This window comes from Hyla sarda, chromosome 4, assembly GCF_029499605.1.
Source record: "Hyla sarda isolate aHylSar1 chromosome 4, aHylSar1.hap1, whole genome shotgun sequence".
NCBI classification, from domain to species: domain Eukaryota; kingdom Metazoa; phylum Chordata; class Amphibia; order Anura; family Hylidae; genus Hyla; species Hyla sarda.
This window is the reverse complement of record NC_079192.1, coordinates 221,822,388-221,840,418: the sequence shown is the minus strand read 5'-3', so window position 1 is coordinate 221,840,418 and position 18,031 is coordinate 221,822,388. Positions and strand designations below refer to the sequence as shown.

Genomic DNA, 18,031 nt, shown 5'->3' with positions numbered 1-18,031 from the left:
ACAATGCTTAAGTAAGGGGCAACTAAGCCTTTACATATATTGGTAGAGACTAGGGCTTTGAACATGGTTTATAATTCTTCAGTAGAGTTGAGTGAACTTTTAGAAGAAGTTAGGTTCGTAACAAACAAGTTCTCTGCGAACCGGCAAAGCAATATGTTTCAAAACATGTGTATACCACTACCTACAAGCTCCAAAGCTTCACTGCTTGGTAACCCCAAAGTTCTGAGACATACAGGGTTCACCGGGCTTGGTTCACTCATCTCTATTCTGAACCAAGGTATATGACATTCGCTTCTCGGCCTTTTGGCTAAGATCAAGTGTAGTATCTGTTCTTATCAGTCTTTCATGCCGGTGTACAGTAACGCCGATATGGGGCTGGTGGGGATGGGTGCTGCATGGAGGATGCAGGTGTACCAGGGCTTTCCGGGTCTGGTTCTGAGGAATCAGCTCGACGGCTGCCCCGATGTGACCTGTTCCCTCCGGGTCTCGCCATGAGGCTGAGAGGGTCTAGAGCCGAGGTACTTTTGTGCCTCGGGGAGTGGTGACCCCGAGGTGCCGAAACTCACTGGGAGGATAGACTCACTGAGTTGAAGCACGGGCACCATAATCTCTTCACCTTGTGGCACTCACCTCTTGATTCCCGGCCTTCTGGCTAAGATCAGAGAAATTTTTATAGATCCGGCCGGATGTCCGGGCAGTATATCTGCACACATTCACTTATTTATTTCTTTTTTGTCTCACTGTGTCACTTTTTGCGTGTTGTGTGTTCACAGGATTTGTCAGGATGCGGTAGCCCTTCTGGGTGTCCCTCCTGGCGGTCTAGGGGAGGTGTGTGTGGCCATTAGGTTCCGCACCTCCCTGCAAACACCCCGGGTACTCCTGCTTTGGCAGGGTACCTACCGTAATCGGCTCTGCGGGCAGATACCTTGGCTAACGCCAAGGGGGATGCCGGGAGCATTTGTGGTCCCCTAGTAGCTTCGGCGAAAAGGGACATCGAACCTGGAACCTCGCAGGTACCTTTTGGTCGGGAGGCGAAGGGTAAGGTTTGTTGGGGGGCCTCTCTCCTAACGGAGAAGGGCTTGCGATAGACCGCATCCTTTGTGCACGTTTTTTTAGTGTAACACGTTTGCACTTTTTCTTGCACTTTGGGTGAATAGAAAGCACGTTCCTCGGCTTTAGATAAAAAATAAAAATAAAAAAAAAATATTACATTCTCCAGTTACTTTTCTGTAGTATATATACCTTTTTTTTTATTGTTTTCTAATTTACATATTGTAATTATCTTAACAGGGTCTAAATAATCTAAAAGAAAAATATAAACTGCTAAAGGAACAGATGAAGAATCAGGATATCCCTCCAGAAATTTCAGAGAGATTGCAAAAGCTGAAGCAAAATGCTGAAAATCTAGTCAATACTATTAACGAAAAATTTGAACGAATATCAGGTACTTTTATTTATGAATTATCTTGTGTTCCAGGAGTAGTTTGTTTGATTTCATAAGGGAATAGTACACAAGAGAGGTGGAGAATATTTTGACATGTCAACAGCACTTACAATCCTGTTTCTTAAAGGGGTACTCCTCCCCTAGACATCTTATCCCCTATCCAAAGGATAGGGGATAAGATGTCTGATTGCAGGGGTCCCGCCGCTGGGGAGCCCCACGATCTCAGCTGCAGCACCCCAGATATCAGTGCATGGAGCAAAATGTGCTCCGTGTCGGATGACTGGCTGTGCGGGGTGGAGGCTTTTGATGTCACGGTCATGCCCCACTCGTGACGTCAATGCAAGTCTATGGAAGGGGGTGACAGCCATCACGCCCCCTCCCATAGACTTGCATTGAGGGGGCGTGGCCGTGATCCACAGGAAGTTCTTTTCTTTTTGAATTTTCTTTCTGCCTGACCACAGTGCTCTCTGCTGACACCTCTGTCCATTGTAGGAACTGTCCAGAGCAGAATAGGTTTTCTATGGGGATTTGCTCCTACTCTGGACAGTTCCTAAAATGGACAGAGGTGTCAGCAGAGAGCACTGTGGTCAGGCAGAAAGGAAATTTGAAAATAACTTCCTGTGGATCATAACAGCAGCTGATAAGTACTGGAAAGATTAAGATTTTTTTAATAGAAGTAATTTACAAATCTGTTTAACTTTCTGGCACCAGTTGATTTAAAAAAAAAATGTTTTCCAGTGGAGTACCCCTTAAAGCAGTTGCCAAGCATTCCAATTGTCAGAATGCATTGCTTTTCCTCAGCTCTTTATCAAAGTCTGTCCCCCTGTGTACACCCTTCCCACAGTACTTCTGCCAGGTCCCCACCAGAGCTGTTGCAGAGCATCTCATTGCAAGGCAGACTATTGCATCAGTGAGGTTGCAGCACCTGTTATTCATTCCCTGTCTGCCCTGTACAGCAGAAAGCAGCATTCTACAAACACGCAAAGGCTTTGTTCACATGTGGCATTTTATTAGTGGTACTGTCATGGAACTGATGAACTTTTACGACAATACACAGTTTTAATGTGTACACACACACACACACACATATATATATATATATATATATATATATATATATATATATACACAGACACACACACAAATCAAGGTAAAATACCATTTTTATCACGATTTTAGTAATTTTTCTGTAAATATTTGGCAAAAATGCTAATAAAACGCTATATGTGAATGCAATATAAATGTCTCAATAAAGATATATATGTATATGTGTATATGACAAGAAGAGGGTGATGTAGGCTGCAGGGGCTGGTCAGACATGGTTTGGTTCCAGACATATCTTCTGATGTCACAGAGAGAGGAAGGAGCCAGGAATTGCTTAGACAATACCACACAGACAATGAGAAGACTACACAACTTCCTCTCAACATGTTAAATCCAGTATGATTTGTGATAATACTATATTGGTAAGTTAGATTTCTTAGGATGATAGTCTTATTAAATACAATTTTCTAAAACTGGAAGTCATGGGTGTCTGAAACACCAAAAACAAATCCAACAATATTGATAAATATCCCCATTTGTTTTCCCATTTTGTTCTCTATCTGGACCCAGACCACCATGAAGACTTCTTCAAGACAAGATTAACCCACGCACAAACTCCCCATCCTGCTGCTAACTTAATGCCTTTATTAGTTCCCTTTGCATGGAAATAGTGCCCCCTTTATGCCCCACAGTAATAGTATCCTTCTTATGCCCCATAGTAATAGTGTCCTTCTTTATACCCCACAATAATAGTGTCCTCTTTTGTGTTCCCAAAAAGCAGTCACGTCCTCTATGTGCTATTTGGAATGACAGTTACACTCAATAATTTTGCCATTTGTTTGTATTAACAGACAATTTATAAAGAATGCCACTTTTTCTTGATAGTTGTAGTTCAACAAAGAAATCCTGTAATCTCAAGGCAAGAACTTTAACCAGTCAACTTAACTAAACAATATAAAAAAAAAGCTCCATATAAAAACATTAGAGATGCCTTAAAGGGGTATTCCAGAAATATATATCAACTGGCTCCAGAAAGTTAAACAGATTTGTAAATTACTTCTATTAAAAAATCTTAATCCTTTCAGTACTTATGAGCTTCTGAAGTTAAGGTTGTTCTTTTCTGTTTAAGTGCTCTCTGACGACACCTGTCACGGGAAACACCCAGTTTAGAAGAGGTTTGCTATGGGGATTTGCTTCTAAACTGGGCGTTTCCCGAGACAGGTGTCATCAGAGAGGACTTAGACAGAAAAGAACAACCTTAACTTCAGAAGCTCATAAGTACTGAAAGGATTAAGATTTTTTAATAGAAGTAATGTACAAATCTGTTTAAAAGGGTACTCTGGTGAAAACTTTTTTCTTTTAAATCAACTGGTGGCAGAAAGTTAAACATATTTGTAAATTACTTCTATTAAAAAATCTTAATCCTTCCTGTACTTATTAGCTGCTGAATACTACAGAGGAAATTCTTTTCTTTTTGGAATGCTCTCTGATGACATCACGAGCACAGTTCTCTCTGCTGACGTTATTATAATAATAATAACGCTTTATTTATTGTTGTCCTTAGTGGGATTTGAACCCAAGTCCCCAGCATGATTGCTAAAATGGACAGAGATGTCAGCAGAGAGCACTGTGCTCGTGATGTCATCAGTGTTCCAAAAAGAAAGGAATTTCCTCTGTAGCATTCAGCAGCTAATAAGTACTGGAAGGATTAAGATTTTTTAATGGAAGTAATTTACAAATATGTTTAACTTTCTGCCACCAGTTGATTTAAAAGAAAAAGGGTTTTCACCGGAGTACCCCTTTAACTTTCTGGAGCCAGTTGATATATATATATATATATATATATATATATATATATATATATATATATATATATAAAAGTTTTTGCCTGGAATACCCCTTTAAGATATTAGATGTTACAGAGCTAAACCCCACCCCTTACACTGGGGAATTCCCATAAACTAGTGTAGGATGTGACTGGTGGTGAATGAACAATGAGAATACAATATTCAGTAGAAGAGGATGATAATCTCAAGTCCACGCACATCTGTTTCTCATAGTGTCTTGACATATTTTGTTCTTAACCGGGTTCCCATAACTAAATGTGTGTAACTTGGATGGGATTTCATTTTACAAGAATTTGAGGCTCACAAGAGGGGACATGTTTTATGGAGTCTTTTCTTTATTCATACCCTCCTGTTGTTCAGTTTTTTAACTTCATTACCTGAAATAGGGTTAAATGAAACTGCAGAGATACCAGCTTTCCTGATAATGCTCTTTCCCAATTTACTGTGTGAGTCCTAACAAGATAAATAACAACCAGTTCTGAGATAAGACAGTGAAGGAAAGGAATTCCAACAATCCGCCCTCATTCCCTGCTTTACTGGTAGTGAATAAATCTATGGACACAATAATGAATGTTAACTGCTTCAAGGCTGGGAAGCAGACTGATTTCTAGAACGGCAATTCTACATGGGGGTGGATTTACTATTACAGGTGCATTGTGTTGTAGTTACATTTTATTGGGATGGGAATTTGAAGAGGATGCCACATCTGGTCAGACACATGATCCTTGTAGCAGTATTATTTAGAGATGGTTTAGTACTGCTATTAGATGACCGGATATGCAGCTGTGCTTAGGAATAGTGTTGCTCGCGAATATTCGCAATGCGAATTTTATTCGCGAATATCGCATATTCGCGAATATAGCACTATATATTCGTAATTACGAATATTTGGGTGTTTTTTTTGTTTTTGTTTTTTTCACAGTACACATCACAGTGATCACCCCTCTCTGCTTCCAGCTTGTGTGGTGTAAAGAAGGCCCTAATACAACTGTGAATTTTCGCTTTTGCTAATTTTGTATATGCTAATTTTCGCATATGCGAAAATAAAATGTGAATATTACGAATATGCGAATTTATCGAATATATGACGAATATTCATCCATATATTCGCGAAATATCGCAAATTCGTAATATGGCCTATGCCGCTCAACACTACTTAGGAAGGACAACTCTTTAGTAGTTTGACAGCATCTGAAGGGCCACAGTTTGGAAAACACTGACCCAGAGAAAGGCAAAAAACCTGATAAGGTAGAAGCTGCTCTGTTATAGATACAGTCCCTGCTATAAATAGATCATGGGACATGAACTACCCCTTGATATATTTAGAAGTTGTTTTTTCATCAAGTTTCTACAGAAGCATGGTTTCTTGGAGGACATATATATGAAACATATTGCTGTACCGCGACACCAAACTAAGACATATGGAGTGCCCATGGCTCTAAATTATGGAACCATAGGCATTTTATGGAATCATAGGCCCTGTGTTTACCACTGTACAGACACTGTGTATGGCTCTGCATGTACATGAGGTCTTGTCATTGATTAAATGAAATGACTAAGGCCATGTTCACACGATGGAATTTCCCAGAAAAATGCGGCAGAAAAAAAAGCTATCAATGGGATTCTGCTGCACCATGCACATGGCGGAATTTTTTTTTGCGGAAACATCAGCCATGGAAAACCAGATTTTGGCATCCACCTGAAGGAAATTACATGTCAATACTTTTGGCAGAATCCTTTCGGTCTGTGGAGAAAGCTAATTTCCCAGTGCCGGAATATTTTGCCAACACCAATTACGTGCAGAATGCCCCCCCCCCCCCCGTGTGAACATGATCTTACAAGGAGAGTCAGATGCAATGTTGTGCACGTCTTGATAGTATCCCCACATCCACAAGTCAATTGCTACATGTGTAAAGCAAAGTTTGTTCTAACCAGGTCAAATGCATTCTTACATCAGTTCCAACCCTTCCATGTCCCAGCTTTATAACAAGGCCCTCCAGCATTTTAGATTGATGAAAGAGCCGATAGATTGAGAAGAGGCCAAACTCTGTTCATGTACTTTGGTTATCTGCATACCTGGACTTCAAGGACCACCTACATAAAAGCTGAGGTGTGAATAGCGTTTTTTTTTCTCAGACAAAATACAGAAGGACATTACATCAAATGTTTAAACAATTTTGAATGTTTTTTTTTTATTAAAAAAAGTTTAGTCAGTCGTCCATTTATAAAATATGCATTGATATATAAAAATTCTCAGTGGGGGTTTTCTATATTCAAACAATTCAGCCAAATAAAAAGTTTGTCTGTGAAAACTCTGGGACTTTAGCAGAGAAAAAAAATACTGCAAGCAGTAATTTTTTCTACAATAAACTCCTGTGATACAATGGACACCTGACAAAAAAAATCAGTGGACCCCATTCAAAGCCAATAGGACCCGTTAGGACCCACTGGTGTCTGTTGTGCTTCAACCTGATCGGGGTCCATTCGGCACAAAGAAAAAAAAAGCCGAACGAACATCAAACAGGATGGATTGCAATACTGATGTGAACTTAGCCTTAATCGGAATCTGTCTATAATATGTTCAGAACTCAAGTCCCAATAAAGCTGAGCTGAGCTCCTCCTTTCCACATGGCTGCCTGCATTTATTTATTGATGTACAGGGCTTGTCATCCAGCAGTGAGCCACACATGTCAATCAGACTTGAGTTCTGAGCATGATATAGAGCTGACAGATTTCCTGTAATCTATACAAACATATTGGTGGACTTCTAAATGTGCTGACAAAAGTGATGCTGTTCCGGTCAGATTTCTACTTTAAGTTTATGGTGCCACGTAGCACTTATGCAGCGTATTTAACCTTGAGCAAAATCTCCATATAAGCAATCTTAAATGGGCACTGTCAGATACAAAAACTTTTGATATGTTGTAAAGTGTGCAAAACCAATAGGTTTTGCAATTGCTTTCATTAGAAAATTCTCAGTATTTCATACTGAAAAAGCCTGTCAAGCAACTGCCCCCCCTGCCTGCTTGGACCCATACTAGTCCTGCTGTGTCCATGCATCATCACCTATGTCATGGACACACTTCCTTGATCACAGCTAGAGGAAAAATCCTCCCACTGTCAGCTTGTGTCCCGCTACTGTCAGTGAGAACAAGCTGGTAGTTGTAGTTTTGCTAATGCTAGAGGAGATTTAAGCAAACAGCATACTGAGGGAGGGGGCGGAGACCTGCACAGTGAGGCCACGCCCCTTCCCTTTGAAACGAATTCAGACTAGTGAGCTAAATTAAAAGTGTAATAAAAAAAAAAGGTGCTAGACACATAAAAATTTGATGTACATGGTCAGGATTAGGTACTGAGTGATATATTTTAAAAAAAAGGTTTTTTTTTTGGTTCTGACGGGTACGCTTTAAGCCTGTAGACAGGGTTCACAAACAGGGGCAGATTTAATAAAGACAACCAGTATAAATAGGCAAAACCACCTAATTTAATATATGAACTTATATATGAACTTGTTAGCCACAACAACAGATTTATCGCCAAAAAGAGTAGCCAAAAAATCCACAATTTATATAAAAATCAGTAGGGTAAGAGTATAGAATTTAATTTATTGTTAATGCACAAAAAAAAAAAAAAATAGTACCCCTAAAAAATTCTCCAGAATTTAATATACATCCCAAATTGTTATGCACCTCCAATAGTTATTAACTACATATATTGAATTAGCCCCAATAAATAACAATTAATTCATGTCCCTAGACATCAAAAGAATAGATGATAAGATGTCTGATCGTGGGGGGGGTCAGGCCTCTAGAACCCTCCATGATCTCCATGCAGCACCTGGTGTTCTGAACATTATGTTCAGAACGCTTGGTGCGGGTGACCGTGGTTGTGACATCACACCATGCCCCCTCCATTCATGTCTATGGGAGAAGGCATGTTGGCTGTCACTCCACCTCCCATAGACATAAATGGAGAGGGCATGGCGGCTGTCATGCCCCCTCCCATAAACATGAATAGAGGGGGCGTGGGGTGACATTATGTTCAGAGCGCCAGGTGCTGCACGAAGATCACGGTGGGTCCCAGAGGCTTGACCCCAGTGATCAGACATCTTATCCTTTGGAAAGGAGATAAGATGTCTAGGGGCAGAGTACCCCTTTAAATTGACATACAAAGAGAAGAAGAGAAGGTGCATGCAAATAATTCCCAATGGGACACATAACAAATAAGAGCATGTCCAGATCCTCACCTTGTGTTCCCACACCTCACCTTCTGACGCATTTTTCTACTGCTTCCTCCATGAACGGTGAGGTGGTGGGAGAATGCAGGGCCTTAGAATACCTGTCATATCACACAAAGAATATATATTTTTTATATATGTTACTTAGTACCCAACATTGATCATGTACATATAATGTTTATGTGTTTAGCACCTATATTTCTCTCACAAATACCTTCTATCTGTTGCTTACTTGGTTTGTCATTCTGTGTTTTGGAGGGGATGTGTCCCTCACTCTACATGACTCACCTGTTTTCCTGATTCTCCTGTGGTGGGTGTCTTCAGCCAAGCACTGCAGACTGCTCTGTATCCCTTCTGTTTTCATACTGCAGTCTAATAAGGCCAGGAGTGAACACAGAGGAGTGCTAGTCTTGCCTTCACTTACAGGACTTTGTCCATGCCTGTGCTTGAGCAAAGATGATGCTGCAGATGGACAAGATTATGTTCAGATTGTGGTGTTTTTATAAGCCATGTTTTCATGAAATAAAATTGTCTTATGAAGCATATCAAAAAGAGTAATGTTTTGCCAAGATGTAAAACATATCAAAAGTTGTTTTTTTTTACTGATAGTGTACATATAACCTCTTGGGGACGAAGGGCGTACAGGTACTTTCTCCCTGGTACCTAAGGACCAAGGGCGTACCTGTACCTGAAATCATCCTGAGACCCCCCCCATGTCGGCGATCAATGCAAATCGCCAATCAATTCAGACTTGCGGCGAATCCGGGCTGATCGGGTCTCTGATGGCCGTAAAATTGGGATGATTGGAGCTGTCAGGGACAGCTCCGACAATCCTGAAGGATAGGGGTGAGGTGGCAGGGGCGAATCGCAGGGCAGGGGCGGGTGTGAGAGTTGCGGGGGCCATGGATGCGGCGGGGACTGGCGGAAGTTACCTCCTGCCAGGCGGGGACCATGGACCGGCAGCAGGCAAGTGGTGCGGCGGCGTTGTCAGTAGCTGCAGTGAAGATCGCCGTAAAACTATTTTCACTGCAGCTTCTAGGCGTTTCAAAACTACAACTCCCAGCATCCCAGCATGCCCAGACAGTCCTTCCAGATGTTGCAAAACTACAACTCTCAGCATGCCCAGACAGTCCAGGCATGCTGAGAGTTGTAGTTTTGCAACATCTGGAAGGGCACAGTTTGGAGACCACTATACAGTGGTGTCCAAACTGTAGCGCTCCAGATGTCAATTCAAAGCATGCCGAGCCTGTCCAGGCATGCTGGGAGTTGTAGTTCAGCAACATCTGGTCCTTCAGATGTTGCCGACCTACAGCTCCCAGCATGCCTTGGTAGTCTGGGCATGCTTGGAGTTGAAGTTTTGCAACATCTGGAGTGCTACAGTTTGGAGACCCCTACACAGTGGTCTCCAAACTGTTCTCCTCCAGTTGTTGCATAACTACAACTCCCAACATGTCCTTCGGCTGTCTGGGCATGCTGGGAGTTGTAGTTATGCAACAGCTGGAGGCACACTGGTTGGGACTGGGAAACACTGAGTTAGGTAACAGACTACCACAGTGTTTCCGCACCATTGTCTGTTTCCTAGCTCAGTGTTTCCCAACCCGTGTGCCTCCTGCTGTTGCAAAACTATAACTCCCAGCATGCACTGACAGACCATGCATGCTGGGAGTTGTAGTTTTGCAACAGCTGGAGGCACACGGGTTGGGAAAAACTGAGTTAGGAAACAGACAGTGGTGCGGAAACACTGTGGTAGTCTGTTACCTAACTCAGTGTTTCCCAATCCCAACCAGTGTGCCTCCAGCTGTTGCATAACTACAACTCCCAGCAAGCACAGCCTGTCAGTACAGGGTACATTCACACGGGCGGGTTTACAGCAAGTTTCCTGCTTCAAGTTTGAGATGCAATAAATTTTCCTCTGCAGCGGGAAACACACTGTAAACCCCCCATGTGAATATACCCTAAAATCCCTACACTACCACATAATAAAGAGTAAAACACTACATATACACTACACTCTTACACTGTGCCCCCCCCCCCCAATCGCAATAAAAATTAAAAACTATGTCAGTTTTTCCCAAACGGAGCCTTCAGCTGTTGCAAAATAACATCTCCCAGTATTGCCGGACAGCCATTGACTGTCCAGACATGTTGGGAGTTTTGCAACAGCTGGAGGCACTTGTTTGGGGAAAACTGACTTACAGTATTTTTGGTGGAGGAGGCAAGTGTAATGCTTGCATCTGGGTACACCCCTATGAAAATCCCTAATTTAGGTCTCAAATGCGCATGGCGCTCTCTCACTTCGGAGCCCTGTCGTATTTCAAGGCAACAGTTTAGGGCCACACATGGGGTATCTCTGTACTCGGGAGAAATTGCGCTACAAATTCTAGGGGGGATTTTTCTCCTTTTACCCCTTATGAAAAGGTAAAGTTGGGGTCTACACAAGCATGTTAGTGTAAAAAAAAAAAAAAAAAAAAGGAAAAAAAAGACCCCAAAATTTGTAACACACTTTCTCCCAAGTACGGGAATACCCCATATGTGGACGTAAAATGCTCTGCGAGCACACAACAAGGCTCAGAAGTGAGAGCACTATGTACATTTGAGGCCTAAACTGGTGATTTGCACAGGGGTGGCGGCTGGTTACAGCGCTTCTGACATAAACACAAAAAATGAAACACCCACATGTCATGTGACTCCATTTCGGAAACTAACCCCCACGGAATGTAATTAGGGGTACAGTGAGCATTTACACCCCACAGGTGTCTGACAGATTTTTGGAACAGTGGTCCGTGAAAATGAAAAATTTGGGGCAACATCAGCATTTCAGTAAAAAAAAAAAAAAAAATTGTAATTTTCACGTCCAACTTCAACGCAAAGTCGTCAAACACCTGTGGGGTGTTAAGGCTCACTGCACCCCTTGTTACGTTCCTTGAGGGGTGCAGTTTCCCAAACAGTATGCCATGTGGGGTGTTTTTTGATGTTCTGGGACCATAGGGGCTTCCTAAATGTGACATGCCCCCCCAAAAACCATTTCAGCAAAATTCGCTCTCCAAAATCCCATTGTCACACCTTCTCTTCTGAGCCCTCTAGTGCACCCACAGAGCACTTTACAGCCACATATGAGGTATTTCCTTACTCAAGAGAAATTGGGTTACATATTTTGGGGGGCTTTTTCTCCTTTTACCCCTTTTAAAAAAAAAAAAATATGGGTCTACAAGAACATGTTAGTGTAAAAAATGCAGATTTTGATTTTTCTCCCACACACACACAGCCAGGAAGTTTTGCGTATAGCGGGCTCGTGCAGAAACTTGCAAATGTTCTATGTTAATAAATTCCCCATCAAAGTATTTTGATCGCAATTTCTTGCCAAAATCAAGAGGGGAACTTCTATAGAGATGACTATTATGGAAAGAGTGAGAGCTTTTCCTGTGTTTAGAACCCACTCCTGGTTTTAGATAAAGTTCTTATTAAAATACTACATGTGAAGAAATTGCTGCATACATGCTGCAGAATATGCTGGTGCTATAGAAATAAAGGGGATTAAGACAGTACTAGTATAGCTAGACACAACAGATCATGGCTATATTTGCACATCTAAGACAGTGCTTTTATAGCATCTTCAAACAATGGGATTGTTTAGACTGTTAACCTTTAAGTGCACGTATAAATTTCTTTGAATTGTGGTGTTCAGTATAGGACATTCTGAATTAAAATAGGAAGCTGTCACTAGTAAGAATGTAATGTGTATAGTCCAGTAGAGCATGTGCAATTACTTTGGTTACAAAAGTGATGTGTGTGTGTAATATATATACCGTGTGTGTGTGTGTGTGAGTGGGATATTTATATATAATTGTAATATATACAGTGTGTGTGTGTGTTATATATAGTGTGTGTGAGTGTGTGTGTGATGTGTGTGTAATATATATACCATGTGTGTGTGTGTGAGTGTGATATTTATATATAATTGTAATATATACAGTGTGTGTGAGTGTGATATTTATATATAATTGTAATATATACAGTGTGTGTGTTATATATAGTGTGTGTGTGATGTGTGTTATATATAGTGTGTGTGTGTGTGAGTGTGTGTGATGTGTGTGTAATAAATACAGTGTGTGTGCATGTGTGATGTGTGTAATATATACAGTGTGTGTAATATACTCAGTGTGTGTGATGTGTGTTATATATAGTGTGTGTGTGATGTGTGTTATATATAGTGTGTGTGTGTGAGTGTGTGTGTGATGTGTGTGTAATAAATACAGTGTGTGTGCGTGTGTGATGTGTGTAATATATACAATGTGTGTGTAATATACTCAGTGTGTAATGTGTGTTATATATAGTGTGTATGTGTGAGTGTGTGTGTGATGTGTGTGTAATAAATACAGTGTGTGCGTGTGTGATGTGTGTAATATATAGTGTGTGTGTGTGTGAGTGTGTGTGTGATGTGTGTGTAATAAATACAGTGTGTGTGCGTGTGTGATGTGTGTAATATATACAGTGTGTGTGTGTGTAATATACTCAGTGTGTAATGTGTGTTATATATAGTGTGTATGTGTGAGTGTGTGTGTGATGTGTGTGTAATAAATACAGTGTGTGCGTGTGTGATGTGTGTAAAATATACGTTGTGTGTGTAATATACTCCGTGTGTGTGATGTGTGTTATATATAGTGTGTGTGTGATGTGTGTTATATATAGTGTGTGTGTGTGAGTGTGTGTGTGATGTGTGTGTAATAAATACAGTGTGTGTGCGTGTGTGATGTGTGTAATATATACAGTGTGTGTGTAATATACTCAGTGTGTGATGTGTGTTATATATAGTGTGTATGTGTGAGTGTGTGTGTGATGTGTGTGTAATAAATACAGTGTGTGCGTGTGTGATGTGTGTAATATATACGTTGTGTATGTAATATACTCCGTGTGTGTGATGTGTGTTATATATAGTGTGTGTGTGATGTGTGTTATATATAGTGTGTGTGTGTGTGTGTGTGAGTGTGTGTGTGATGTGTGTGTAATAAATACAGTGTGTGTGCGTGTGTGATATGTGTAATATATACAGTGTGTGTGTAATATACTCAGTGTGTGTGTGATGTGTGTTATATATAGTGTGTGTGTGTGATGTGTGTTATATATAGTGTGTGTGTGAGTGTGTGTGTGTGATGTTTGTGTAATAAATACAGTGTGTGTGCGTGTGTGATGTGTGTGATATATACAGTGTGTGTGTAATATACTCAGTGTGTGTGTGATGTGTGTTATATATAGTGTGTGTGTGATGTGTGTTATATATAGTGTGTGAGTGTGATGTGTGTGTAATAAATACAGTGTGTGTGCATGTGTGATGTGTGTAATATATACAGCGTGTGTGTAATATACTCAGTGTGTGTGTGATGTGTGTTAAATATAGTGTGTGTGTGTGTGATGTGTGTTATATATAGTGTGTGTGTGAGTGTGTGTGTTATGTTTGTGTAATAAATACAGTGAGTGTGTGTGTGTGATGTGTGTAATATATACAGTGTGTGTGTAATATACTCAGTGTTTGTGTGATGTGTGTTATATATAGTGTGTGTGATGTGTGTTATATATAGTGTGTGTGTGTGAGTGTGTGTGATGTGTGTGTAATAAATACAGTGTGTGTGCGTGTGTGATGTGTGTAATATATACAGTGTGTGTGTAATATACTCCGTGTGTGTGTGATGTGTGTTATATATAGTGTGTGTGATGTGTGTTATATATAGTGTGTGTGTGTGTGTGTGTGTATGATGTGTGTGTAATAAATACAGTGTGTGTGTGTGATGTGTGTAATATATACAGTGTGTGTGTAATATACTCCGTATGTGTGTGATGTGTGTTATATATAGTGTGTGTGTGATGTGTGTTATATATAGTGTGTGTGTGTGTGTGTGAGTGTGTGTGATGTGTGTGTAATAAATACAGTGTGTGTGCGTGTGTGATGTGTGTAATATATACAGTGTGTGTGTAATATACTCCGTGTGTGTGTGATGTGTGTTATATATAGTGTGTGTGATGTGTGTTATATATAGTGTGTGTGTGTGTGTATGATGTGTGTGTAATAAATACAGTGTGTGTGTGTGATGTGTGTAATATATACAGTGTGTGTGTAATATACTCCGTATGTGTGTGATGTGTGTTATATATAGTGTGTGTGTGATGTGTGTTATATATAGTGTGTGTGTGTGTGTGTGTGATGTGTGTGTAATAAATACAGTGTGTGTGCGTGTGTGTAATATATACAGTGTGTGTGTAATATACTCAGTGTGTGTGTGATGTGTGTTATATATAGTGTGTGATGTGTGTTATATATAGTGTGTGTGATGTGTATGTAATATACTCAGTGTGTGTGATGTGTGTAATATATATATATATATATATATATATATATATATATATATATACATACAATGTCCCTCATTTACAAAGACTGGAGTGTCGGTTAGGTTTTTTTCAGTGTACTCGTCTTTTTTTCCCTTGTGATTTACTAATCTGTCGCCCAATTTCCCTTTCTTTCTGTCGCAGGTTTTTTTTCTGTCGCACAAAATGCATTCTGTGCAACAGAAAAAAGTCTCTGCAAATTCTGACTACATTAGTGCTTGTCCTACTACCCCCATCATGGAACAGGGTCTGTTCCATGTTGGGGGTAGTAGTACAGAGGCTGAGGGATTGATCGCACCGGGTCTCACTTCTGAGACCTGATCCGATCAAAAGTTATTAAGCAGGGGAGTGGGCGGCATCTTCCAATCCCCTGCAATGTACTGTAAACTTTTCATTTTTAAATTCTCCACCAGAAACCCTGAATGGCCGGGGCCGAGCTGTGGTGGGCAAAGATGTATAGAATCGCTGGGGGGGGGGGGGGGGGGGCGGGGGTATATATCTGGCCCCTCCAGCGTTTCTATATATATTTCCCTCCTGCGCTATGTCAAACTTAGTGGTCGCTGCGCTTGAATAAATGTACTGCCCCGCTCAGCGCTATTACATATCTATACTGACCCCCGCTGCGCATATACTGACCCCCGCTGCGCATATTTATATATATACTGCCCCCCCCCCCCCAAGCTGTGCATATTAATCTTCATCTTCTCCCTCCCCTGGCTGCCAATGAATGAAAACTCTATTAGCGGGGGAGCGGAGGGCTGCTAAGAGTTTGTCATTGATAGCGGGCAGCAGCTGCACATCATGCTGTGGGGGTCAGACATATAGATATATGTCTGACCCTCACATCATACATATACAAATGCCGGCTCACCGCTATGAATGACAAGTAAAGCAGTGCAGGGAGCGGAGGCTCGCACTGCTGCTGCTGCCAATAGCTTACTTGTCATTCATAGCGGTGAGCCGGCATTTGTATATGTATGATGTGAGGGTCAGACATATATCTATATGTCTGACCCCCACAGCATGATGTGCAGCTGCTGCCCGCTATCAATGACAAACTCTTAGCAGCGAGAGCGGGCAGCAGCCCTCCGCTCCCCCGCTAATAGAGTTTTCATTCATTGGCAGCCAGGGGAGGGAGAAGATGAAGATTAATATGCGCAGCTTGGAGGGGGCAGTATATATATAAATATGCGCAGCGGGGGTCAGTATATGCGCAGCGGGGGGTCAGTATAGATATATCATAGCGCTGGGGGGGCAGTACATTTATTCAAGCGCATCGGCCACTAAGTTTGATATAGCGCAGCAGGGGGAAATATATATAGAAACGCTGGAGGGGCCAGATATAACCCCCCCCCCAGTGATTCTATACATCTTTGCACACCACAGCTCGGCCCCGGCCATTCAGGGCTTCTGGTGGGGAATTTAAAAATGACAGTACATTGCAGGGGATCGGAAAATGCCGCCCGCTCCCCTGCTTAATAACTTTTGATCGGATCGGGTATCATAAGTGAGACCCGGTGCGATCAATCCCTCAGACCCTGTACTACTACCCCCAACATGGAACAGACCCTGTTCCATGCTGGGGGTAGCAGGATTCACTCCGTTTTGAGTAATTTCAAAGCTCAGAGCTGTTCGGTTTCTGTGAAGCAAAACTCACAGGTTTTCCTCTGAGTTTTCTTCACACTCGGAGGGTTTTTTCTCTTTTTGTCGGGAAAAATGCCCCTTTTGTAGTTTTTTTTTTCACTCTGAGGGATTTTGATTTTGTCGGGTTGTGTGCCAGATTCTGGCGCAAATTCTGGCGCAGACAAAATTCTGGCACAAAACCCGACAAAAAGTGTCGGGATCCTGTTAGTAAATGAGGGCCAGTGTGTGTGATGTGTGTGTAATATATACAGTGTGAGGGATGTGTGTAATATATACAGAGTGTGTGTGTGTGTGTGTGTAATATATACAGTGTGCGGGATGTGTGTAATATATACAGAGTGTGTGTGTGTGTAATATATACAGTGTGCGGGATGTGTAATATATACAGAGTGTGTGTGTGTGTGTGTGTAATATATACAGAGTGTGTGTGTGTGTGTGTAATATATACAGAGTGTGTGTGTGTGTGTGTAATATATACAGAGTGTGTGTGTGTGTGTGTGTGTGTGTGTAATATATACAGAGTGTGTGTGTGTGTGTGTAATATATACAGAGTGTGTGTGTGTGTGTGTGTGTAATATATACAGTGTGCGGGATGTGTGTAATATATACAGAGTGTGTGTGTGTGTAATATATACAGTGTGCGGGATGTGTAATATATACAGAGTGTGTGTGTGTGTGTGTAATATATACAGAGTGTGTGTGTGTGTGTGTGTAATATATACAGAGTGTGTGTGTGTGTGTGTGTGTGTAATATATACAGAGTGTGTGTGTGTGTGTGTGTGTGTGTAATATATACAGAGTGTGTGTGTGTGTGTGTGTAATATATACAGAGTGTGTGTGTGTGTAATATATACAGAGTGTGTGTGTGTGTGTGTGTGTGTAATATATACAGTGTGCGGGATGTGTGTAATATATACAGAGTGTGTGTGTGTGTGTAATATATACAGTGTGCGGGATGTGTGTAATATATACAGAGTGTGTGTGTGTGTAATATATACAGAGTGTGTGTGTGTGTGTAATATATACAGAGTGTGTGTGTGTGTGTGTAATATATACAGAGTGTGTGTGTGTGTGTGTAATATATACAGAGTGTGTGTGTGTGTGTGTGTGTGTGTGTGTGTAATATATACAGAGTGTGTGTGTGTGTGTGTGTAATATATACAGAGTGTGTGTGTGTGTAATATATACAGAGTGTGTGTGTGTTTGTGTGTGTGTGTAATATATACAGTGTGCGGGATGTGTGTAATATATACAGAGTGTGTGTGTGTGTGTAATATATACAGTGTGCGGGATGTGTGTAATATATACAGAGTGTGTGTGTGTGTAATATATACAGAGTGTGTGTGTGTGTGTAATATATACAGAGTGTGTGTGTGTGTAATATATACAGAGTGTGTGTGTGTGTGTAATATATACAGAGTGTGTGTGTGTGTG

At 41.1% G+C, this 18,031-nt stretch overlaps 1 protein-coding gene and 1 non-coding gene across 2 annotated transcripts in view; both read left to right on the top strand.

Moving 5' to 3' along the window:
* LAMB4 (laminin subunit beta 4) overlaps positions 1-18,031 on the top strand; it is a 137,564-nt gene that overhangs the window by 113,038 nt on the left and 6,495 nt on the right. The window contains exon 34 of the mRNA XM_056573634.1: positions 1,291-1,444. Within this exon, the coding sequence (XP_056429609.1) occupies positions 1,291-1,444 (154 nt within the window). The remainder of the gene's footprint in view (positions 1-1,290; positions 1,445-18,031) is intronic.
* On the top strand, positions 288-475 carry LOC130267874 (U2 spliceosomal RNA). The gene has a single exon (XR_008843320.1). It is a non-coding gene; the product is annotated as a U2 spliceosomal RNA (small nuclear RNA).